The sequence below is a fragment of the Rhineura floridana genome, chromosome 9 (assembly GCF_030035675.1).
Source record: "Rhineura floridana isolate rRhiFlo1 chromosome 9, rRhiFlo1.hap2, whole genome shotgun sequence".
Lineage (NCBI taxonomy): Eukaryota > Metazoa > Chordata > Lepidosauria > Squamata > Rhineuridae > Rhineura > Rhineura floridana.
In genome coordinates, this window is record NC_084488.1 from 106,758,764 (window position 1) to 106,784,649 (window position 25,886).

General features: G+C 43.0%; 1 protein-coding gene across 5 annotated transcripts in view; it reads right to left on the bottom strand.

The window, feature by feature from the left end:
- Positions 1-25,886, bottom strand: part of PTPN13 (protein tyrosine phosphatase non-receptor type 13) — a 196,459-nt gene that overhangs the window by 28,510 nt on the left and 142,063 nt on the right. For 3 of the 5 annotated variants that reach the window (XM_061583092.1, XM_061583091.1, XM_061583096.1), the window contains 14 exons: positions 25,164-25,326; positions 21,717-22,140; positions 20,563-20,660; positions 19,410-19,499; positions 16,871-16,978; positions 15,380-15,511; positions 13,378-13,838; positions 10,317-10,460; positions 7,423-7,516; positions 6,570-6,655; positions 5,420-5,582; positions 3,860-4,074; positions 3,288-3,386; positions 1,323-1,690 (listed from right to left, as the gene is read on the bottom strand). In XM_061583092.1, the coding sequence (XP_061439076.1) occupies positions 1,323-1,690; positions 3,288-3,386; positions 3,860-4,074; positions 5,420-5,582; positions 6,570-6,655; positions 7,423-7,516; positions 10,317-10,460; positions 13,378-13,838; positions 15,380-15,511; positions 16,871-16,978; positions 19,410-19,499; positions 20,563-20,660; positions 21,717-22,140; positions 25,164-25,326 (2,645 nt within the window). The remainder of the gene's footprint in view (positions 1-1,322; positions 1,691-3,287; positions 3,387-3,859; positions 4,075-5,419; positions 5,583-6,569; positions 6,656-7,422; positions 7,517-10,316; positions 10,461-13,377; positions 13,839-15,379; positions 15,512-16,870; positions 16,979-19,409; positions 19,500-20,562; positions 20,661-21,716; positions 22,141-25,163; positions 25,327-25,886) is intronic. The other 2 variants (XM_061583093.1, XM_061583095.1) reach the window with 2 other exon arrangements.

Below are 25,886 nucleotides of genomic sequence, written 5' to 3' on the forward strand. Positions count from 1 at the left end.
AGTTCCCTGCAGACCATTCACAGGGCCAAGCTAGAGGTGATGGAGGCAGCCACGCTTTAGCCATGCGTTTGCCCTGTTCACCTACATGGGAAAACAGGAAGCTGCCTTATACCATGTCAGACTGCTGGGTCCCTCTAAGCTTAGTATTGATTGGGCAGGGGACATTCCCAGCCCTACCTGGAGTTGCCAGGGATTGAACCTGTGACCTTCTGTATCCAAAGCAGGTGCTCTGCACGGACAGCAGGGGTGGCGACTGGTTTTTCGATCAAAAGGGGTGTGTGGATGACAGCAGCTGAACCAAACTAGGGACGGACTAAACTGTCCATTTTGATTTCTCCCAGTTTCTCATTTTTCCAGGTTCAGTTCTCCACATTTCCACATCTGTATGCAATTTTTTCTTTTTAAAGAAAAAAGTCCGCACAAAGATTGACCAACATTTTAGTGCAAATTTCTCCCAATATGCACTTTTTTAGCAAAACAACTTTCACCAAAATAATGCATTTTTGTATGTTCTTTTCAATAATATATGCACTCCATGCACCCTGGCAGGCACACTTTTGTACACATTACCTGTCTTTAGAACTGCATTGCAAAATTCGGAGAAGTGTGAATTTTGAAGGGTAACTGTGTTTTGGTTTGCATATTGTCTTGGAAAGTATGAATTAGGTAAATTTGCCTTTAAATGCAAACTGAACCAAATTCCCCCCCCACATCTACCTTTACCTCTCTGTACTCAACTGGCCTAGTCATTTTCCTCTTAAGTTGGCCCCCTTTCAATATTAGAACCGGGGTTGGAGAAAAGTGCCTAATGCAAGTGGCGCGTTGAGACAAGGGGACTCTCTTGCTCCCTCGCTGCACCTACAATGCCTCCCCATTGATGCAAAAATTAGACCCTCTCAAAGCCCATTTAAGCCATGAGTGGGGAAGGTATGTGCACAGCAAACATGGCTGCACCCAGCAAGCCTGGTAGGTTCAGATCATAGGAACATAGGAAGCCATTGGTCCATCTAGCTCAGTATTGTCTACACTGACTGGCAGTGGCTCTCCAGGGTTTCAGGCAGAAGTCTCTCCCAGCCCTATCTGGCGATGCTGGGGACTGAACTTGGGACCTTCTGCATGCAAGGCAGATGCTCTGCCCACTTAGCCATGGCCCTTCCCCAAAAGGAACCTTTGCCCTGCACAGGGATCAAACCTGCAACCTTGGCATTATTAACACTGCACTGGGACCAAGTGAGCTAACCAGCAACTTAACACACAAGTCGATCAATTGTTCAAGTTGATCACAGTAAACTCATTCAACAAAATGGGTCGGCGACACTTACCTGTCCCCTGTTTCTGCCCTCCGTGGTGAATCATGGGGAGAATGATATATGGTGCGAATTGTTTCCTCTTGGCTGCAGGGTGTTTCATAAGGGCTATGCGGCTGAGATGCTGCTGATTTGTTTGGGGTTTGATACAGAGCAGAGCTCCACCTCCTGCTTGCTGTCTGGGCCGCACTTGCAACCAGCTCTTCCCCCCCACTCCCGCTGCTGTCGCTGTAGCTGTCTCTGCGAGAGGGGGACTTGATCAGCTTCTCACTCTTGTCTGTGGCTTCATTTTCGTCAGAGCTGTCATCCTGCTCTCCATTAGATGGCTGTGGATTGCCTTTGCTAATGTCAGGAAAAATCTGTGGCGGGGAATGGATAGGGGTCTGAAAAAAGTAAACAAGAAAGTTTGGCACAAATGGAACCAATGATATGGGCTGCAATTTCAGAGAGCGTGGGTGGTTTAGTTAGGTCTGCAATGTTTAGTCAGTTAAATAAGGTTGGTTTAATCAATCAAAAAGGTACCCCCAATCAATTGGCCTACAGATCTTTTTCCTCCACTTTTCCCTCCCCCAGAATGGGTGGGAGCTTTTCTAAAAAATTAAGTTGTATGGTAAATATGCCCCTTAAGGAAACAATGAATTTATTTCCTTGTATCTTGAAAAGAGAACCTATATAAATCTTGATAATATATGCATTTATTGAAATGACATCCAAACCCAAATAAGAGATCCACTAAAAACATATTGAATCCATTGACAGCCTTCCAGGTGCCTCTTCTACTCCATGATAATGCTGTCCACTTGGTGAGCATGTGAAAGCTAGGACTGGTGAGCCTTAAAGTATGAGGTGCTCTCTGTGATGAGCTGCATGAACCAGCACAACCTGAAAATCCCCCAACTGGCTGGCCTGCGAAGGCCTGATTCCAATTAAAGAAATCTTAGCCAATTAATCATAAGGCTTTCAGTCAATTTAGTCAATAATTTGTTGATTAAGTGTCCACACGCTTGCATATGAGAAAAATACAATCCACCTAAAGCTAAAAAGGCAGGCTGTCTTGAGGTATTGTTGGCTTTATTTATTTATTACATCTCTATCCTGCCATTCTCCTCTTCTTTATCCTCACAGCAACCCTGTGAGGTAGGGTTACGCTGAGAAACTGTGACTGGCCCAAGGCCACCCAGTGAGCTTTATGGCTGAATGGGGATTCAAACTCTGGTCTCCCAGGTCCTAGTCCCACACTCTAACTGCTACACCATACTGGCTCTTTAGGCATTAAGTGTGTGGCTCAGAAAGCATAGTTTTTTTAGGACAGGCATTTCCCTTCTGTAAATTAGAAAGGAAGGATATCTCTTCTAGGGATGGGGAATCACTGTCCCCATTGACCTCGAAAGGGGGTCAGGTGTTTTGGTAGAACACTCAAAAAAGCTGCCATTCTCCCTTCTAGTGCTACCTTCCCTTGCTCCAAAGGCCCAAAAAGCTAACCAAAACATGGAATGCTAAGTTCCCACCAAGAGTAATGGAACTAAAGAAAAAAATGCTTTGTTGGGGACTCAGAGCATTCATCAATGTCTACTCTGATGCTACACCTGCCTCAAGTTAAGTTTCTGGGCACTTGGGGCAGGAGAAAGGGTTCAAACATAATCAGATTGGGCACAGCCTGCTCACAGCCATCTGAAGTTTTTGTTAAGTATATTAAAATGTCTTTTTTGATTGGATACAACTCAAAGTAAGTTATAAAAATAAAAACCCCGGAGGGTTTTTTTTTTTTTTTTTGTCATTGCAGCACTTGTCGCAGTCATGCTCAATTCCCCCCCAAAGGTTTCCATTATTTTTGTGATATACTTTGGAGGATATTAGACCCCTAACACCAGATTGATAAAGGCACACTTTTTGTTTGGTTGAAACTTGAAAAAAATGGAATCTTTTATGCATTTTTTCATACCAAGCCACCCATAAAACCCCATACACTACACTTCTTACCAACAGAGAAGGATCAATTTCTGGCAGTATTCCTGGGAGGGGCCTGCAGAGGAGAAGGGTGACTTCGGGGGATGTTCCCCTGAGAGCTGACATGACCTCCTAGATGGACAATAGGTTGAAAAATTAGGCACAAGCTCTCATCGCCATGCACCAACAGTAAGATGTGTTGGGGATGAGAAGAATTTGAACAAAAACAGAAATGGGAGCAGAAATTGCCAATGTTCACTTATTTATCCCATATCTGGAATGGAAATCAATCCAGCACATACAATTGCTTTCAGTCTGCAAACATGATTATGTTTCCCCCCCATTTGTAATGTGTTTCCTTTGCATTGAATGGGGTGGAATAAAGCAATGACAACGTAACTTACATAGCTGATGAAATTAATTATGTAAACGACATAATTTTGCTACAGCGGACACAGTAATGAATAATGTTTTTGGCGGAAGACAAACTGCAGCAGAACGGAAACAGTGCTGCATTCACACAATACACAGCAAGATTAAAAACAATGCCATATATCCCTAAGATGTGCCACCACCAAAACAAGCAAACACAAAGAGGCGCTAACCTGTTGGGACAGTCCTTTTAAAGAAGCCCCATTCACTTTCAGGATAACGTCCCCAACTTCGATCTGCCCGCTTTCTGCAGCAGGTTGCCCAGGGAAGAGTTTTTTAACCCTGACTATGCTGGAACCCGGCTGTTCTGGAGAAACGCTGTCTTCGCGGCAGAAACTGAAGCCCAGGCCTGAGCTGTTTTTTACTAGCTTCACTTCAAATGTGTTGTCTGCAAAAAGAAATGTTGAGACATCCATCCATACGAAGTATGTCATTGCATCATATAAAGATGCTTGAGACTCGCTTGGTCATGCTCAACCACTTTTTCAGGAATCAAGTTGGTTAACGTATGCCCACAACAGACAGAAAGCTGAAAACTGGTACAGCTGAAGATGTTCTGGTTGCTACACATGTCTCAAAACAGGACGTTTTCATGACTCTTGTTCAAAAACTGGGACAAATTGCTCACCTGGGTATAGCAGCCAATACTCAGAAATAAACAAACCAAGCCACATGGAGGAGTATGGGAATAGAGGGAAAGGGCCATAACTCAGTGGTAGAGCATCTGCTTTGTATGCAGAAAGTCCCAATTTCAATCCCCGGCATCTCCAGGTAGGGCCGAGAGAGCCCCCTGTCTGGAATCCTGGAGAACCACTGCCAGTCAGTACAGGCAAAACTAAGCTAGACAGACCAGTGGTCTGATTCAGTATAAGGTAGCTTCCTATGTTCTTAGCCTCACAAGTAGCCTGGAAGCAGGATAAAACCAAATGGAGGGGTGTCAAAGGCTAACAATAACTGAACTGGGGGGAAAGGGTGTATATATATACCCATACCTGCATAATTTCTGTGCCCAGGCTCTAATGACCTATTGGAAGGGGGCAAGCAGAAGTCCAAGGCAGTGGCCTTGAGCACTGCACATTCGGTGTTAGTAAGGACTTAAGCTTATAAGTAGGTTTCTCCGGGTGGCCACTATGAAGCAAGATGGCTGCTGTTGTGTGCTCACTAGAATGCCTGAAAGAATTCCTCCATCACCAGATAGGTGGCTACATCGGTGGCTACATCACTCTCTCTGGAGAAGGACTTGGAGAAGGACCTTCTCTATAGTGATGCCCCAGTGGTATAACATTCTCCTCTTGGAGACATGGACAGTTATACAATGCTGGATCTCTACTGTATATTTGTTCTCGTTCTCTCTCTGTTTTCTCTAGATTTTGCAGACTAGATTTTAGTTTTCAGCCTGTTTGTAATATTTTGTGGTGTTATTTATTGATACTGTTGTAGTATTATGTTCTGAATTGTTTTTATTATTATATTGTTCTTGCTATGGAAGCCACTTTGAGGTCACCTGGTGATGAAAAGCAGCATACAAGTGTACTAATAAATAAATAATAAATAAGTTATTTAAAGAAAAAAAATGCAAACATAACAAACAGGATGTGAATATTGCTTTAAATGCAAGGTGCGGATGTGGCTGTCTCAGCTCAATGGCCTGCTATTCTAGATATAAAAAATATGGGGTGCTTCTTGTAATCCTTTCAGGTCCAAGCCCCCTTTGCATTCCGACAGGATCTCACCATCAGTGACAAAGTTGTAGTCTCTGGCATTTGTAGTTTTCTTCACAGATCTCTCCGGGGCTCCACCATAACCAGGCTGGTTTGGAGGCGTGCACTGTGGTGTAACTGGAACATGGACTCTAGTTGCTGGAAGCTGGCCCTTTTCTAACACCAGGTGAACCTCCTGCAGGAACAACCACAAATTAGTGAGCACTGAATCACAGAGACCCCACTTAGCCATTGAAATAAAGAGATGGTCCACAAAGGCCTGACTGGTGGTCCCTGCGCAGAATGAAGCACCAGGGCCCGTGGAAGGGCCTTTTCAGTGGTGGCTCTAAGTCTGTGAAACACTTTCCCTACCACTGAAGTGTATCTAGTCACATTATTTATTTATTTATTGGATTTATATCCTGCCCTTCCTCCCAGTAGGAGCCCAGGGCGGCAAACAAAAGCACTAAAAACACATTGTTGTTTCCTTTTAAGAAATATGTGAAAACGCATCTCTTCTGGCAGGCTTCTGGATAAGGATATCAGTGAGTGAAATGATTTATGAATGGTTTGATGATGATGCTCATTTTGAATCACATAATTCTATTTATATAACTGTTTCAATTATTTGTACTTTATCGATATTTTGTTATGTTGCATATGTAACATTATTATGTTACTATGTTGTAAGCTGCCCTGTGTCCTTTTGACAAAGGGATATATATAATTAAAAATAAATAAATAAGGGGTCAATTCCTATGGCATCCACACTGTAATCTCCTAAGAAGGAAATGCATGTATTTGAGCCTGTCTCTGCCAGTTGTGGAAGCTTCCATTCCATCACCAGCAGTCAAAACAGACTGAGGAGACTTACAAGATTGGCTTGCTCTTTGACCCAGGTCTGGAGGGGAGGAGCTGCCTCACAAAAGCCCTCATAGGTGAAGACAACAGCAGCACCGGGTAACTTTCCAAAAGCCATAGTGCCTGGCTTATTCTGGCAACAGCTGCTTTTGCATCACAGGGGAGAGCAGTGCTAGAGTAAGCAAGGCACTGCTGTTGTGACCGAGAATGGTTTGGTGGATGGCCGTAGCTCCTCCTCCTCCTCTCAGAGACTTCCTGCAACTCAGAAACGTAACAAAGGAAGTGGCCCTGAAGAAAAAAGGAACAGATGTAAACTTCTTACCTGGCCAGTATTCCTCAGGATTTCCACAGCTTGTTTATGGGTAGCTCCTTCCAGAGTAACCCCATTGACAGAAAGCACACGGTCGCCTAGGAAGCAACAATGGAGGATTATAGGAAACCTGTGTACAGAATATGGACACAATCCACTGAAAACGTCTCCTGTCTGAGCTCCATTAAGCAGCCATTCAAGCAAAGGTTGTGCAGGAGAAACTTCCAGTGGAATGAAAACAATGTAAAAAAGAGCCCCCCTGGTCAGATCAAGGATCCATCAAGTCCAGCATCTTGTTTCCAACAGTGGACAGCAGGAAGCCCCTGGGAGGCTCACAATCAGGGCCTGAAGCTGACCAGCCATCCCTGTTCCCAACAGCTGATATCCAGAGATAACGCTGCCTCTAAACACTAAAGTTCCATGTAGCTATTTCAGCATTCAGCCTTTGTGTGCTGTTGCCTAAGTAGTCAAGAGGCAACTGTCTACACACAAGAGGGAAGTTTCAGCACGCTTCAGGGAACTCAAGGTTTGCCGAAGTATAAAATATCCTTAGGGCAAAAACAAACAAACAACCCCTTAAAGGGAGATCACATTCAAAACAGCCCAAAGATTAAGCATGCCACAATGGCCACAGAATGCTAAGTCAGTTTTTGTGCGTGTGATGGGAATGAATGGAATGGAGTGTCCTGGAGAAGGACAACGAACAGGATCATTTCACGCTGTAACATTTTGTTGCAGATCCCCCTTACCTAGTCCCATTCATGAAAATATGTCCAATTATGTCCCCAGTTTTCTCAAAGTTTCAAGCATCCTGGATCTTTATAAATCTGCAAAACCCCAGTATTAAAATAAGAATTATACTTGCCTTTTTGAATCCTACCATCCGCTTCAGCTGCTCCCTTGGGAATAACAGCCTTTACATACAGGCCTCCATGTCTCACATTGGTGTTCACACCACCCTACAGAGCAATACATTTAAAAAACATAAGACTTTAACAGAAAGTCAGGTATCTGAAACGAAAGATACTAACCCAATCCCTTAAGAAATCCAGAAAATACCCATGCAGGCTATCAGCAAGTTCAAGCAGCAGCCAAAAATGAAACCCAGAACATTACAGAAGCATTTTTTAAGTACCATGCAAATAATTGCCAGTGGAGAGATGGGTTCTAAGGCTTCTGGGTATGGATGCAATCATTTTAGTTACAGTTCTGAGAACAAAACTATTGTGAATATTAACAAACACAACACAAGACTCTGCCTTTCTGAAGGCATCATGCATGTCCAGCCATTCAGAAACCGATATGCACAGAGAGGGAAACTAAGGCACACTTCCCTTTGAGTTATGGAAAGCTCAGTTGCAATACAAAAGCAAAATTCAGTAGATTAGATGCAGCTTCTTTTAGTGTCTGAAAATCTAGTAAGCTTGCTACAATTTCCTGGCAAGGCTGCTGTGCCTTTAACTGCTGCATGACAGACAAGAATTCAACAGGTGAAGTTTTCCTCATTGCTACATCTCCATGAAGAGAAAGGCTCAATTGTTGCATTTCTTCCTAAACACCACTGAGGAAAGCACTGCCAGGAAAAAGCAACTGACCACTTTAAGAAACGTGTCATATCTGAATAGGAATCTTGTGCCAACTATGAGGAGCCAGGAAGGGGACTGTGAATCCCTAAACCAGAGGATGGGGAACCTGTGGTTCTCCAGTAGTTATTGGACTACAACTCCCATCAGCCCCATCAGTCGTTATTGGACTACAGCCCCAGCCAGCATGACCAATGATCAGCAATTGTGGGAGTTGGAGTCCGAACATCTAGAGAGCCACAGATTCCCTAATCCTTGCTCTAAAAAAAAGCCTGACACTTCCTTAAGAGTCGTCCTCCTGTGTTTTTAAACTGAGGCTGCATACACACCATGCATTTAAAGCGCATGACTTCTCCCAAAGAAACTTGGGAACTGCAGTTTGTTAAGAGGACTGGGAATTGTAGCTCTGTATTATGTAAGCTACAGTCCCCACAGTTTTTTGGAAAGAGCAATGTGCTTTAAATGTATAGTACACACTATACATAGTACAGTCTAGTACAGTCTAACAGCTTGATCCTATGCATGCTTATTTGAAAGTAAGTGCCATTGTGTTGAGTAGGCTCCCTCCCAGGTAAGCTTGTATAGGATAGTCAAAGTAACTAGATTCACTACTGGGTCAGCAAAATATTTTCCCTTTCAACTTCAGGTTGGAAACTGCAATCAAAGTATGCACCATATAGTGCAACTTTAAAGTATGTTACAGGACAGTAGGAAATTCATTTTCTAAAACCTAATTTTCAGGACAAAGTGACTGAAAAGGATGAAAACTAGATAGTTGGACAAATGCCTCAGGGAATATGCCTGCACTTATTTTCTTGGGTGAACTCTTCTAGCTATCTGTATTTATTCCACTCTTCATGTCCAAACTGCTTTCCAAAATTCTGAGATGCAATCCTTCAGTCTAAACTTTAGATTGTGAACCAAAGATTGCATTAAAGCACTTTCTGATATCCCCATAAACCACAGTAAGTCCAAGGATATGGCATTGTACACCCACTTTTGGAGTTTGTCTTTAAAGTGACATTGTCAAGTAGCTACAGCCCGTAGGTATGAGTGATGTTATAGAGCTTGGTTATGTTCTAAATTTGGAAACACATGCCAAAAAGTAACATTATGGTTGTCAGCTTTCAACTCAGAAATTGTCAATATGCTGAACAGTCAAGAGCCAATGCAACTGCAGGTTCTTCCACACCATTTCTCCTGTCCTCTTTCCCAGGTTACTGGGGCTGGAACTAAAATCCTGTTTGATAGAGCATGCAGGTTGAAGAAGGAACAAGTTGAAAGAAAACATGAATGTGTCACATTCAATTTCCTTGGAACTTTAAAAGCACCTCCAGGTTGCAACCCAGCAGTCCTTAATGAGATTGTCTGTAAATAGAAATATTTGGTAGCATTTTGCTTTGCAACCAGCAGAGGGAGCTCAGAAGATATGTGACAAGGCTATATGGATGCTGCCAGGTACCAATAAGCGTCAACAGAACCACATTCATAGTCATAGTTGAATTTCTTAAGTAATTCATGATTTCAGTGGTCTTGCTGCAGGGACAATGAAAGTCTCAACTGCAGTCATGCTGGTTATAAATACAAGCAGATAAAGTGTGTATTTTTTTCTTTCTCCATAATTTATCAGTTTAGGAAACTCAGTTTATGATTCTGGTCAAAGTTCACACGGGAGTTAGGACTGCTCTGCACATTATGAGTACTGTGGGAAATAGTGGTGGACATTCTACATCAGCACATGGAAACTCTGGGCTGTATTTGGCATGTAAGCTTCGCACCTAATCAGGACGGGGAACTGGTGGCTCTCCATCGCTGACCACAGACCAGGATGGCTGGGACTGATGGAATCCAACAACATGTGATGAGGCACACAGTTTGCCTTACCACGATGTGCAAACCAGACTGCTCTCTGTGTGTGTATTTGTTTGTTTTTGCAGGAAGCCAAGAGTTAATGCTGGTATTTCTCTTGATGTACAGAGCTGCCCTACATTCCAAGCATTTGCATGTTACTTCCTGCAGAATTTCAGCCTTGACGGCTGTTGAGAAAAGTTAAAGATTAGCAGCAGGTTAACTACTTGACAGTGCCTCTTTAAGGTCCACTGCTACCCTGTAAACCAGACATTTTAACAGGTTGCTTGGAGTGGAGGGGAAAAAAAGAGAGAAAACAGCTAAAAACCTTGTCAAACAGTACCGTGACACTTATTCCCAAGCCGTTATCATTTTTGGCCAGTTGGACCTCAAAGATATCTCCAGGTTTAAGAGGCGGTGAAGAAAACTTTTTAGAATTCAGTGAGTTGGCCAAATTCATGAAGGAAGGCCCCTTTATGAGGAAAAGAAAGGATAAAAAAAGGATACCTTGTTATAGAGGTGATCTGTGATTAGGACTCTAATGGGTATTTATAGGATTAGCCAAAGGTTTGAAATAGAAAAAAGCAGATTCTACAGACATATTTACACACACACAAACCAACACATATAAAAACAGGCAGCACTATGAAAATATGTATGCTTTAAATTGGATTCCTGCATTGAGAAGCGGGTTGGACTCGATGGCCTTATAAGGCCCCTTCCAACTCTACTGTTGCATGATTCCATGAAAATATAATCAGATTTATCCCAATGTAAGTATCATTTAATGCAATGTTTCAGATGACATTCATGATGTTATGGATCAAAGCATCTGCACTAACAGATCTCCAGAAAGAAAGAATCAATATACCAATCATTGCACGGACCAGAAACTTTGCCAAACCACTCAGTGTGATGCAGTCATGTGGACAGCTCAAAAGCATTATTTGCCCCAACAAGTAATTAGCTGACCTACAGGAGTCTCACACAATGAACCAGTCCCAGAAGACATCATTTGGGTAGGTTTTGGTCAAGGAACAAGGCAGGATAAAGGATATTAAAATGGGGGAAAGTCCTTTTGTGAAAACTGCCTTTGCCACGGAGGAATTCCAACGTCACTGACAGGTCAGGCTAAGAAGGAAATGCTAGCACGTAGCTAAGCTCCTGTTCTGAGGCCCTCGGCCATACAGCTGCCTAGGAAGAAGGCATAAGCAAGGAGATGTTTGGGTCAGCCTTTACACTCTGCATTACTGTTCACAGTCAACAGAGTTACATCCGCTGATGGCCGTCAGGGATGGGAGGATCTGTCAGTTTCGGTTCTCTCAATTTCTCATTTTCCCAATCTCACAGTCAGTTCTCCACAATGCTGCAGCAATTTGCTGGATTTTTTTTTTTTAAAAATTCCTCATGAAAATATTTCACCATTTTAGTGCAACTCCACCTTCCATCATCCCCAGCCAGCATGACCAATGATCAGGAATTATGGGAGCTGTAGTCCCAACAACACCTAGAGAGCCATAGGTATGATGGGAGGAGGGAGTTGAGCAGTTTCTGGAGTGCCACACATCCCCCATCCCTGTGTTAGGAGAAAATTATTTTCCCTTCTCCCCACTGAGGTCTGGTAAGCACAGGATACATTTCTCTCAGCCTGTTGTTGTTACTTTGCTGTTTGTGGCAAATTGGCTCTTCAACCCTTCTGATACAAGTAGAAGCCACACAGTTCTTGTATTATTTTACAAGGCCCTTAACCACTTTGGCCCAGCATATATTAAGAAATGCCTGAGCCCTTATATCTGGGCCTGATCACTGAGATCTTTGGCAGAGTCTCTGTTGGTGGTCCCCCATGACTCAAGTGCATGACTTGCAACTCCTAGAAAGCTGTGTATTCGGTGTTGTAGGCCCAAGCCTGTGGAAATCCCTCTCTGATGAGATTAGGCAGGTACCTTCCTTGCTTAACTTCAGCTGCATTCCAGCAACCATTTAAAGGGAGTGTTTGGGTTTCTGTTCAGTTTTATGATGTATTTTTATTGTTTTATTCTCTGTATGGTTTATTTTTATGCATACCAGTTAGATATGGTAATGATTAAGGGGCATGTAAATGCATTAAATAAATAAATGTTGTGACTATAGAGACAATAACAAATTAAGCTGTTAAGGTTGCAGCAGGGGCAACAGTTAGCGAGAAAGAGAAGAAAAAAGCTGTGTAAATGGCTCATGTCTTTGTGTGCTGAATTGGTCACGATATCCCATAAGGCCATTGCCACTATCAAGAATGGCAGCTGACTCTCTAAAGCAGGGGTTCCCAAACTGTGGTCCCTCGACTGCCGGTGGTCCATGGCATGTCTGCATTAAATATTCATAGTGATTTTTAATTGCATTTTATTGCTGTGTTTATTTTTTTATAAATTGTATTGTATTGTATTATTTATTTATTTATTTATAGAATTTATTAGTCGCCCATCTGGCTGGCTGTCCACCCACTCTGGGCGACGTACAACATAGGCATATAATACCTAGACACTGAAAATCTAAAAACAATGAAGATAAAATCTAGCCCACCCCAAAAGCCTGCCTGAAGAGCCAGGTCTTCAAGGCCTGGCAGAAACTCATCATAGAAGGGGCACAATTTGAATTCTATGGAATGCAATAAAAATATAATTAAAAATAATATGGCATCCAGCACAGTGCATTATAATTGTTAACACAGGCAGAAAAATCGCTGAGAGGTCCATCATGACCATCAGCAATTTTCCGATGGTCTGCGGGGAAAAGTTTGGGAACCACTGTTCTAAAGCCTTTAGCGTGTTGCTGTGGTGTGTATCAGCAACACTCCCATTAAAATGATTCCTATCCACAGACCTTAATAAGCTGAGACATCTCTCGGGTGTCAGTTTTCCAGGCTGGTGGGGATGTGTGGAGGTGGGAAATCAGACATTAAGTAGCAGCAAGCACATTTAAATGGGTTTTGGGTTGTACGCATTAGAATCACAACTAGGCTCTCATCTGTTCTTGTTTCGATCACCTATGCTGATACGCTTGCAAGGAATTCCTCCTTGGGAAAACACGTCCCAAAGTGTTAATACAAAGTGCAGCAGAGGTTAATCAATAGAAGCGCTGTTGGGTGACGTGCCACCTCATCCACCATCCTCCCGTCTCATTTTCTAAACAAACAGTCAGTGGCAACTGGTGGCTCCATGTCAGTGGGGCAGTGGAATCCACTCTGGGTTTTAGTCCGAATTTTCAAGGAGCTCTCTATCTGGACTAAAACCCAGAGCGGATTCCATTGCCCCACTGACATGGAGCCACCAGCCACCACTTCAAACAGTAATGAGTAAGTGGCACCTTCAGGGAGAGAAGAAGAACAACATGGTATAGAAATAGACTTATGCCTTTTTGGCTGCTGCTATTGGCTCCTGGCTGCTGGAGTAAGTGGCTTCATCCATGTCAGAATCCCCTCGGTCGGAATACTCAACAGTCTCCACCACACCAGGCTTTTTGGCTTTTTCTGGGTTCGTCTCTGAAGGGGCTCTGGTTCTCTCACTGCATTTGGAAAGGGCAAGCTGGGAATCATTGTAAACCGGAAATTCCTGCTGGGCTTTGTTGTTGATATGGTTGGCAAAACTGCCACTCGTTTGACTCTGGGACAGGCTGGCGCTCTCCGTCCTGGAATCTTGAGAACTTAGGCTTCCATCCCGTTCTCCTGTGCCAAGGCCAGATACGCTCCCAGAGGTTATCCTCTGCTGGGTGAGTAGCCTGTTGTGTTCCTCTGAAGATGACTCCACCACATTGTCTGGTATCAGTGAAGGCCTTTTTACATACCCCTTAGTGCCACTGAGGAGACTGGATGTTGCTAAGGACAAATGGAAATGCCCAACAGTAAATATTATTTAAATCACTTTCACTGATTATCTCACCTTGATAATCCAAAATATGGATTATTATCCACCTTACCACCACCCCTTCCTTCCTTCCATCTCAGGGCTACATCCTGGGTTTATAAGCCATAGTTTTCTCTTACATCTGAACCGGGAGTCCACGATTACTAGGGTCCTACATTATGATATGAAGTTGGGTGAAAAACCTGGTATGTTCTGGTTCTGGTAATCATAGTTTCCCAGTTTTGACATGACAGGAAGCAATGGCTTACTAACCAGGGAAGTACTGAAATCAGAGCATGCTGGGATGGGAGGAGGAAAGGGTGGTGTGAGGACAAAGTATACAGGCACAAAAAAATTGTGTGGGCCTCTATTTTCTCCTCATATTTTTAGCTTTCAGCACTAAAAACCGCCATAGTTAAAAGTAAGGGTGCTGAGAAGATTTCCAGGCCCAAGAACAAAGTCAAAGTTCTACCCAAACAGGGCTGATGAGAGGATTTTGGGGCTAACATCAGCACCTTGATCATGGAAATCCCTCCTCTGGAAGGCGAAACTGACCTTTTCCATAATGGCTTTTCAGTAAGTATAAATAAGTTTAAAAACATTTTTTTTGGCAGACCTTTAATCTGGACTGAGTCTTTGGTCGCTTACACACCTACATTTAAAGCACTTGACTTCTTCCAAAGAATCCTGGGAACTGTAGTTTACTCCTCACAGAGCTACAATTCCCAGTATCCTTAACTAACCACAGGTCCCAAGATTCTTTGGGGGAAGCCATGTGGTTGAAATGTCTGGTGTGGTGTCTACACAGCCTTAGTTCCCCATATGTGATGTCTTGTGGCTCTAGTTTCCCGTGTTTACTATTTGTATTTTTGCATTTGCAATGTTATTGTCTGCTTTTAATTGCTGTAAACTGCCTTGGGGGGACATCTGGCCTGAAAGGCAGGGTACAAATATTTAGATCAGTCTTTCCCAACTAGTGGGCCGCCAGGTGTTGTTGGACCACAATTCCCATGTTTCCTGACCATTGGCAATGCTGGCTGAGGCAGATGGGAGTTGTGGTCCAACAACATCTGGTGGCCCACTAGTTGGGAAATGCTGATTTAGACCGACCGACCGACCGACCAAACCAACCCACCCACATTTAATGACTATATCTATTTATCCATTCCACCCACCTCAGCAATTTGCATCCTTTTCCCAATGCCACAGCTCTCCTACGTGCAAAGCTAATTTTATCAGTTGATAAATGCGGCTAGCTGGATGTTAATTGGCAAGTTTTAGTATTATAGAACCCCTGGATAAGGAGCCAAGCACATAGCCCATTCTTGCTAAAACCTACACTATAACAGGACCTTAAGTAACTGGGATGAGCTGTTGTGTACAGAAGCATGTACAAAAGAAGATCTTCTGTCAAAATTTACTAGGAATTAGCAAAATTTACAGATTCCATCAACAGATTATTTAAGAGAAATCATGTTTAAACAAACAACGATGACAATACTTGGAGGAATACCTTTGGAAGGCCCTTCTTTAGGCTGTGAGATGACAAGGGTCACCTCTTCTGGAGCACTCTCAATAATTTCTAGTGCTGTGTGATGGCTGACCCCTTCCAAACTCACACTGTTCACTGATATCAGGCGGTCTCCTATGCAGAGAGATTGATTCAGAGATGAAAACAATCCATGACACACATTTCCAAGCTTTACAGAGGGGCTCTGTGAAGCAATTACTGTGAGCGCTGCCAGTGTACAACTTCCATTCGTTGTCCATAAGGATGGACAAATCTAACAATTCCAGTTTCTCATTACTTCAATCTTAAGCTCCATTTTGGTACAGGTTTGCAGATTTTTTTAAGCTCACCTGAAAATTCATATGCATTGTCATACATATACACATTTTTGCATGTAGTTTTACCTAGTACATGCATTTGCCCAAGCAATTTCTCCTCAGATAGCTTGAATGGTAGAGTCCTCTGTTATATTTCTTTCCCATCTGTTCTTTCAAGGTCCAACTTGAGCAACTGTGTCATACTAGTTAAGAGTGCTGGCCTAAACTAGGGAGACCTAGATTTAAATCATTTCCACTCAGCCACAATACTTGCTGGGTGACCTTGGGCCGGTCACTATCTCCTACCTAGCCTACCTCACAGGGTTATCATGTGGCTAAAATGAGTGCAGGAAAAGATGGGATAAATATATATTTTAATTACATTTACATTCCACCTTTCCTCCAAGGAGATTAAGGTTGTATACGTGCTTCTTCCCCCTCTCTGTTTTATCCTCACAACAACTCTGTGAGGTAGGTTAGGCTAAGAGGCAGTGACTGACCCAAGGTCACCCAGATAGTTTAGTGGCCAAGTGGGGATTTGAACCTTGGACTCCCAGGTCATAGTCCAACACTCTGGCAAAACAAACAAAAAAAGAGGATAAAAAAGATGTGATTATGGGTATTCAGCATCCCCTGCAGTTATGTTTGGGTTGTTGCTGTGGTTGTGTGTGTATATCTCAAAGTAAGTTTTGGGGGGGTTGCTCATTTGACCAGGGAAGTAGCAAAGGAATTATTTCTTCCAAGTCCATTTCCCTGATCTACGCAGCTCATTCCAAATCATGGATCTTTCTCACAACACATTTAGTTTGGCCCTCATAAAAAGTAGGGGAACATTGTTTTTCCAAGATGAGTTGTTAAGCTGTTAAAAAATAAAAAGGCAGGCATCCATTTCAGATGTTTAACAATATAGCTGCTTTACATAAATACTATAGTTGCCTGATAGGGCCATTTATAGCATTTTATTTTCCAAAACAAGTAGTGAGCGTGTATTCCAATCACTTTTAAAGTTATCACCAATGGCAACATTTAATGTTTCAATATTAAACCTTCAGTGCCTTTCGTTGATTACACTGATTTAAAAAAATGGTCAAAAAGGCACTGAATATTTTAACGTTCCAACAGAATTCAGCTTCTGGTTTCTACTTCTTTATTTGCACATAGTAATCCTATGATTTACCTGGTTTTAATGATCCTTGCAAATCAGCTGGTCCTCCAGGAGTTATTGAATGAATAAAAATCCCAAGGTCAAGTTTTCCCATCTTCTCCCCACCAGTGATCTGAAACCCTGTTTAAAACAGCTGTTTTAAAACATTTATAGCAATGTTTTGTGAGCAGAGTTTCACAGATGCATTGCCCGTGCTTTACCAAACATTTACCTCTATAAAGGAGCATCCTCAAGGATTTTAGATAATAGCAATGGTGACTGGTGGCTCCATGCTTCAGCACCTTGGACAGAGTGGATTCCACTGCCCCACTGATATGGAGCCATTGGCCACCATTGGATAATAGTCAAATTGCCCCAGTGGGGAACCTGGAGTTAGCTGTATAATTCCCAGTCTGTCTTGACATGCCTGTCATATTGGTCTCTAGAATGGGAGACCTGGAATCTAGTTTCCTTGGCTCCAAATTGTTAGGTTTCTCCCAGAAGCAGCTTGTCAGGTGTGGTGGAGACACTATGGTACCTCCCTGTCACATGGCTTGCTGTTGCTTACTGGAAGGGAGAGGGCCAAGGTGACTGGCACGGTGCAAGCACACCAGTGGAGACAATTCAGCACTCCTGCCACAGTGTTTGCACAGTGCTGACCTCTTTGCTGTCTTGCACCTCCTCCTCCTCCTCTCTCTCAGTAAGCATAAGGACATAAGAAGTCTCTATTGGATTAGGCCAATGGCCCATCTAGTCCAGCATCCTGTTCTCACAGTGGCCAACACTGCCTTTGGGAAGCCTGCAAGCAGGACCTGAGTGCAAGAACACTCTCCCCTCCTGCGGTTTCTAGCAACTGGTATTCAGAAGCATGCTGCCTCCAACAATTGAGTCAGAGTACAACCATCATAGCTAGTAGCCATTGATAGCCTTATCCTCCAAGAATTTGTCTAATCCTCTTTTAAAGCTATCCAAGTTGGTGGCCATCACTGCCTCCTGTGGGAGTGGTGCACCACTGACCCACCTGCCAGGAAGCTGGCATAGTGGCTCTACCCTACCTGATGATCTGCTTCTGGTTTCTCCTATGTAATCTCTTCACACAACCAACAGCTAACTTATGGAACCCACTGGCACAAGATGTAATAATGGCTACTACCAAGATGGCTTCTAAAAAAAGGAACAGGGTCTGTTTGGCTTTTTGAAAGATCAGTTCTGGCCCAGCACGTAGGGTTGGATTGATCAGCCAATTTCCATTCTGCATCAATTTTATGTATGTTCAACCATAAGGTCTGTCTCATTTTCTGCAGATTTTTTTTCACTGCATGGAAAATTTCAAATTTAAGAATTGTACACATTTTTGTACACACTTCTCTAAGAGAGACATTTTTGTGTGCTTTTCTACGCATTTACCCCTACAATATGCATCAGTGCCTGCATTATTCTTGTAAAATTTGGATTTTTAAAATTGAAGCTGCACCACAAAATTCAGAAAAGAGAACAATCTGATAACTGCAATCTGATTCGCATAGAAGTTTGAGAACTACAGGTTTGTTTGATTTTAAAAAGAAGACCTGACTAGATTCTCTTCCATCCCTACTGGTGCATGGAGCCAGTATGCTGTCCCAGCTTTAGCAATCCTTATGTGGATTGTGGAGATAGGACAAGTGTCCTGACTCCACATATTGGACTGGATTAGACCTCTGAAGTGTTGACTGATCCAGCTCTAATACATATTCACTGATGATAGGACAGGTCTTTTTAAAAATGTTTGATGGACAAGATAGAATATGATCTTCCATATTCAGAGCAAATACCTGATGTTGGGGGCAAGCAGGGTTTGTCCATCAGTCATGCCTTGCATATGAATTCCAGAAGAATTTTGGTTGCCAGTGTTGGAAACAGGATATGGAACAAGAGGCAGAGGTGGTGGTGGAGAGAAGCCTGTGGTCCTCCAGATGTCGGACTCCAACTCCCATCAGCCATAGCCAGCATGGCCAATGGTCAAGGATGCTAGGAGTTGTAGTCCAACAATATCTGGAGGACTACAGGTTCCCCATTCCTGAACTAGAGGAATCTTTGGTCTTCTATTTTGATAAATGAAAAAGGGGAAGAAGGAATGTGGGCCCACTTTGAAAGAAAGGAGGGTAAGGAGGGTTAGGAAGGCCATAAGGCCATGCTGATAACTTTATATCAGCCCTTCCCTACACAAGGGTAAATCTGTTTCAGTGCCTGGTAGCTCTCTAACCCTGGGGAAATAAGTCATACAGAAATGAAGCGTAGCTCAGTGGTAGAGGATTTGCTTTGCATGCAGAAGGTCCCACGATCAATCCCTGGTTTCTCTAGGTAGGGTTGGAAAAGACCTCCATTTGAAACCCTAGAGAGATGCTGCCCATCAGTGTAGACAACACTGAGCTACCAGCAGGCCTGACTCAGCACAAGGAGCTTCCTATGTTCCTAAAGGTATTTTCCAAATTGAAGCCCCCACCCCCAAATTCGCTCCACCTAATCAAATGGCATGTTCCATTTGTGTTTGCTTCTGCATTTACACATGACTTTCAACGTGACATCAACTTACCTAAGCCATGCTTTTCTTCTTTTTTCAAGTTTACCAAGTTAATCTCCCTTTCCGGCAATGATATTACATTCTGGTTTGCTTGTAGAACATCTGTGGACAAATATATATATATATATATATATTAAAAAATAGTAAGACAGTGAAATACAGCAGGGTATGTTTATTTCTTGGAGCATGATAGAGCACGAACAACACAAAACCTTTCAAGCTTCACTTGAACTCATTGTATAATTAAGCAACCTCTTCTTGAAACTCAAGGGGGCATTAATGACAGGCCTCAACGCTATTTCGACATTTTGGGAAAGGAACTGCAGCGAACAAATGCTCTTCTCCTTCCTACATGAAACACATCCTTTAGGATAAGAAAGCATGCAGGTACTGAATCAAGACGTTTTGAATATATGCAGATTTATCCACTTGAAGGCCAGGTAATTCAGTGCCTTTGCAGGGTCCTCCACAGTCAGATATTCCTCATGTAAGACAATGTATAGTTTTGGACGCGACACCATGCTCTGGGTCCTTCACAGAGTGGGAAAAAGAGTGTAACCTCCCATTCACCAAGCAGATGACGGAACCATATGAAAAAGGGGGCACGAACTGGGATCTCCTGTGTGGTTTGGCCTTTGTGTGAAGCCCCCTGCAGCTCCTTCTTTTAAGGGCTGTTCACGACAGATGCTCTTGGAGGTCACTGATTCATAGGGTCACCATAAGTCGTAATCGACTTGAAGGCATATAACAACAAAATAGCCCAGTGGCAGAACACATACTGTGCATGCAAAAGATCCTAGGTTTAACCTCTGGCAACTCCAAGTAAGGCTGGGAATGTACTCCGCCTGAAACCCTGGGGAGCCACTGGCGGCCAATGTTGCAACACTGAGCTAGATATCCCAAGTGGTGAAAGAGAGCTTCTTATGCTCCTAACCACTGCACTGCACTTGTTCTTGTTGCAACATTTATCTGGGAACAGTCTCTCTGTTTTTTATAAAGCGAAGCTTTGATACTTAAGTACTTTGATCGGGGGGGGGGGATCAGTGTCACCAAAGACAATAGAAAAACCTGTGCACAGTTCATGTTAATTACTAAACAGCCCTTTAGAAAATCACTGCACATCTAAATTTCATTATAAAAATATAATGAATCAAACAACGCTGACCTACAACGTAAGCCTGGCCAGTATCTTCAGCTGATGAAGAGTCAGATGCATTTTTCCTTCTTTCTAGGGTGGAATTTAAACCTGCATGGGAGTGTGAACTAAAGGTGGTGGGAAAACAGTGAAAGAGAAACAGAGAGGTAAAAGAGATAGCAGAAGGGAACAAAGGAAAATGTAATAAAAATGATATAAATATGACACACAAAACACAAAGCGGTGTGAAGATAATGCCACTTTTTAGCGTGCACCAGTGGAAATCAGTGAATGCTGTGGAAGCACAGCTCATGGGAATAAGCATGAAACAGCTGGTTGCGAAGGTATTTTAGGATGATGGAATGAAAATGGATTTTGCAATTATACAAAATTTCAGTACTTCCTTATACACCATGGTCCTTGGCATTTGGGGCACAGGTGACTGAACTGTGAAAAGCTCAGGTTCATATAAGCAAGGGGAAAAGCACGGCAGAACTGCTCAGGACCTCACTTTCTACTAAAAACAAAAGTCTCAAAATGGATCTCTGCTTGCTTTTGGCCTAACAGTACCAGCCATTTACTATAGTTCAATAGTCCCAAATATTGACTGCAGCCATTAGGAAGTACTGTGGACAGGAAAGAGGGCATGAACTAAAGCAGAGAACCTCTGTGACAATGGTAACTGCCCTTCCCAAAAAGGTATGTACATGTTAACCTGAGTTTGTCATCAGTACAGAGACAGATACAAGGCAAATGTAGTCCCTGCAATCTCCATGTGGATGCCACTGAAAAACGTGTATCCTGTGGCAGTGTCTGTGAGGTAGGCGAAATAATGAAAAGCCCTTTAACCCTTGTGTACTCAGATGCACACACTGACTTTATTCCACACCGGTGCCCTGGAGACACTGCCTGCGTGTCAGACTATCAGAGGCTTAACAGGGCATGGGGAACTTGTGGCCCTTCAGATGTTGCTGGACTCCAACTCCCATCAACCTTGACCACTGGACCAAGCTGGCTGAGATTAATGGGAGTTGGGGTCCTACAAGATGTAGTGGGCCACAAGTTCTCTATCTCTGCTTTAAACGTCACGTCCATCACATAGAACACCCCCAAAGGGATGCACTTCTGAGTAGCTACCGATGGGAATTGCAATGTTAAAACCAGCCCACAAGAGAGATGCTTACTTGTTTAGCTTTGCTCCTCCGGCCATTGACTCAGCATCAGATTTTGGCACTTGTTGGAAGAGTTTCCCCATCAGTTCCTCCATTCTTCGTGAAGAGGAGTCCACAGGGGCAATGGCACTTTTCCGAAGTGGGCTGACAGACACCTGGCTCTGGGTCAGGTCATGAAAGGATTTGCTCATGATTTTGGGTTTTTCCTCCCATGACAGCTTCTCATTTTTATCTCTGGAGCAGCTCTGGGCAGACTGGAAGAGAGACAATTCAGAGTAGGAAAGCTTCTTGAGGATATCAGCTTGAACTGACAATGGCCGGACCGCGAGCCTGTTCAAGGTGCTGCTGGCCAGGCTGCCAGTACTGATGGCACGTCCCATGTTGAACCCTTTGACAGAGTCCGTGTGGAGGTTGAGGCTCCTAAACGATGCTCTCTCTGCAAAGAGATGGAAAACTGTTTTACGCGCCATTTAAAAGAAATCAAATTGCCTTCTCTGTAGATGGGGGATGCTTATTTACTTTTGTATTAGATTTCTTACCTGCCCTTTACTCATAAGGTCCCAGGGCGGGCTACAATAATAAAATATATGCAATTATGAAATAAAACACAACCATAAAACAAGAAATGTGTAAAAAAGTTCCATATTGAAAATGATTAAAAACAATTCCATTATATGAAAACAGTACAAACAGTTAAAATAGTGCCAATACAGATGCAGGCTGGGATAAAGTTCTCCACTTTAAAAGGCTTGTTGAAAGAGGAAAGTTTTGAGGAGGAATCAAAAAGACAACAGAGACGGTGCCTGTCTAATATTTAAGGGGAGGGAATTCCAAGGAATAGGTGTCACCACACTAAAGGTCTGATCCCTATATCACAAGGAATGGACCTCCTGATAAGATGGTATCTGCAGGTGGCCCCCTCCTACAGGACACAATGACTGACTGTGTATGCAAGATATGAGACCAACTTTTAGGCATCTTGGTCCCAAGTGGTATATGGCTTTGTATACCAGTACCAACACCTTGAACTTAGCTCAGTAACTAATTGAAAGCTAGAAGAAATAAAGATGGCAGCTATGACCTAAAGCCGCACAGTGCTCCAATGCTCATCCAGAGCACATTCAGTACTGGGGACATTCAACAACCACTGTCCAACAGAGATTCCTAATGGGTAATCAGACTTAATGTTACATTAAGGGCACATTTTTAAAAGCATGCTTAGAATTAGCTACTCGCTTTCTTTAGGATGAAAAGCCGCCGCTGGGGCACACAATCCAGGGGAAGAGAGGCTGCCGTTAAAGTCTGTTTGGGAATGTGACAGCCAGGCTGCTAACTACCACAAACAACACCGACTCTAATAATTATATTGCCAGTACTTAAAGACCTACACTGGCTGGTATGTGTTTCTGGGCACAATTCAAAGCACTAGTCTGAATCTTCAAAGCTCCAAATGGTTTGGGACCACAATATCTGAAGGCTCATCTACTCTCAAATGAACATGTCTGACTGATAAGATGTTCTTCCGAGGAGCTGTTCAGACTGGCCCCATTTTCTGTGGGGAGATGGTGCTGGGGAACAGATGAGCATAAGAAGAGCCTGCTGGATCAGGCCAATGGCCCATTTAGCCCAGCATCCTGTTGTCACAGATGCCTATTGGAAGCCCACAAGCAAGACCAGAGAAACAAGGAACAGGGCCTTTGTGCGTCTGGCACCTCAGCTTTGGAATGCCCTCCCCCCTGTGAATCTTTAGAAACAGTGTAAAGATACGATTGCTTTTCTCTTTGGTTCTTAACAAAAACCAAAGTTGCCACTATTCTGACTAAATTTTGATAAGATCATTGTTTTATTACTGAGGTTTGTTGTGATTTTACATCTTCTTAATCTCTGGCTGCATTGGGAATCTACACAATTAAGAGATGGGACAGAAATGTTTTGAATAAAATCATTGATAAGGTTGAGTAAAAATACCCCATCCTTTTGTAGTCCCATTAGCCGGCCATTAAAATGGGAAACTAGTTGAGCTATTTTCAGGGGTGAATTTTGGGAAGTGGGTGGACATAAAACTTACTTGGAGCTGTTGAACCTCTGTCAGGCTGGAGGCTGTGGTTTTAGATTTCCCAAAATGCCCCATTCTTAAGGGATTTTTTTTTGGTGGGGATAGTGGTGCGTGATGTTGTTGTTGTTATGTGCCTCCAAGTCGACTACGACTTATGGTGACCCTATGAATCAGCAACCTCCAAAAGCATCATGCTATGCTCCACTTTTTTTGTGGCTGCCACCATTTTCCTCCCTCTGAATGGGGTATTTTGAGAGAACTAAAAATAGGAGTTCAAACGAGCTTCAAGAACTCCAGTAAATTTCAGCACACCACCATGCTTAAATTTGCAAGGTGAAAGAGGGGAGGTAGTTTTGCCTCCAAACCCTCAGCACTAAAATAAACAAACTTCACAATGCCATCCTGTTTCAGGACGAACAGGACTTCTAAGGCCAAAGTTCCTATGCACACTTTCTTGGAATTTCCCTCTGAGTGAACATACCTAGGACTGAGCTGTAAGGCTGTTCAAATGCGCACACCTTTCATTGCGTATTCCTCTTTTGTCTAGCATGAATGTGTTCTGTTCTTTGAAGCCTTTTCATGTAACACTTAATCTTCAGCTAATCTTTGCAAGTCCTTCTTTGCACCTTTTCAAGAATTTGAATCTCTTGTCTTTAAGCTCAGTGCCCAGTGTTGTACACAAGGCTCTTCTTACAAAATTTCTACATAAAAGAAACCATTATCTCTCCATTTGTAACTAATCTTCCTCCTCATGCACCGTAAGACCTTGTTCACTGGATTTTTGGCATTCTCCTCTGGGTTAGCATCTCTTTGTCAGCTTCTCACTCAGCAACAAAGTCTGCCCTGGAAAACTCTTATTTGTAGTAACTAGATATATACTACATATTCATGTCTGTAGATTGTTGTAACCCACCCTGAGAAGGTAATAACTACCACCACCTATATGTGGCAAGAACTGAATGCCAATGTTCTTGTTAATGTTTTGTCCATACACACTTTATTTCTCTCTCCATTTTCTTTTGAAGCAATGAAATGTAACAAGTCCAGTTTTCACCAAGGTAGCTGAAGGCTTGTTTCTGGAATCAGAGATGACTGGGATTGCTTCAGCAGCTGTTGATTTGGATCAGCTCAGGGAGTGGGAATGATCAGGCAGAGATAACAGGGATCAGGCAGTCCCTAAGATATCCTGGAATCAAGTTAAGAGCCTTGTAAGCATATGGGCACCCAGTGCAAGCTTTTCAGCAACAGAGTTGTGTGTTGTTCTGTTTCCAACTGAAGTAGCACTCTCTCCTGCAAGCTGAGGTCCAGCACACTAACAGTACACAAATTAGCACTACGAAGCTACTGATGTTCCTAGCAGCAGCAGCAGCAACAGGAGGAGGAGCATCAGCCACAGTGCTTACCAATTTCCTGAGCATCCTGGTTACTTTGCCTGGCTCTCATCTGGAGCTGGAATTTATGCTGTGAAGAGCAGAGCTGCAGCAAATATTGGCAGGTCTTGCTTGCGTCGGTTTGGAATGCATGTTTTATACCATCAGATGTGTTCTGCAGAGTTATCTTTCTCTTCTGCAATATGAAAAAAATATATATTTAAAACAAAACAAAACAAAACATGGGGCTGCTTTCCAGCTTTGGAAAGAAACAAATCATTATTTAAAAAGAAAGACTCGGAGACAATCTAAAAACCCGTTGGTGCAAACTTCTTGAGTCTCCACCACTTCATAATACAGGAGGAGGACTGTACTTCTGAGTTCTCCTCCAGTTTTAAAAAAAGAAAAAGCTTCCCCACATGTAGAATGTTAAGGTGTCAAGGAGAAGAAGGCCTGTCTAGATGGCATGACATGAACAAGTAAATTTTGACACCGAGGGAGAGGAAGCAATTATGCATGCAAATCGCCACTTGTATTCTGGAGTGGACCATCTCAGAAAGACTATACTTCATAGTCCTACCCCCCCTTCCATTATTGGTCTTCACAGGATGAGATTCCTCATGTTCAGAAGGAACTGCACTCTGACAAATTGGCTAGCAAATCTCCTTCTTGCCCCAATTTTATTTTCTTGCACGATACAGCTGGGCTTGTTGCTTGATCATCTGGTTCGTATTGCTAAACTATTTGCAACATAAG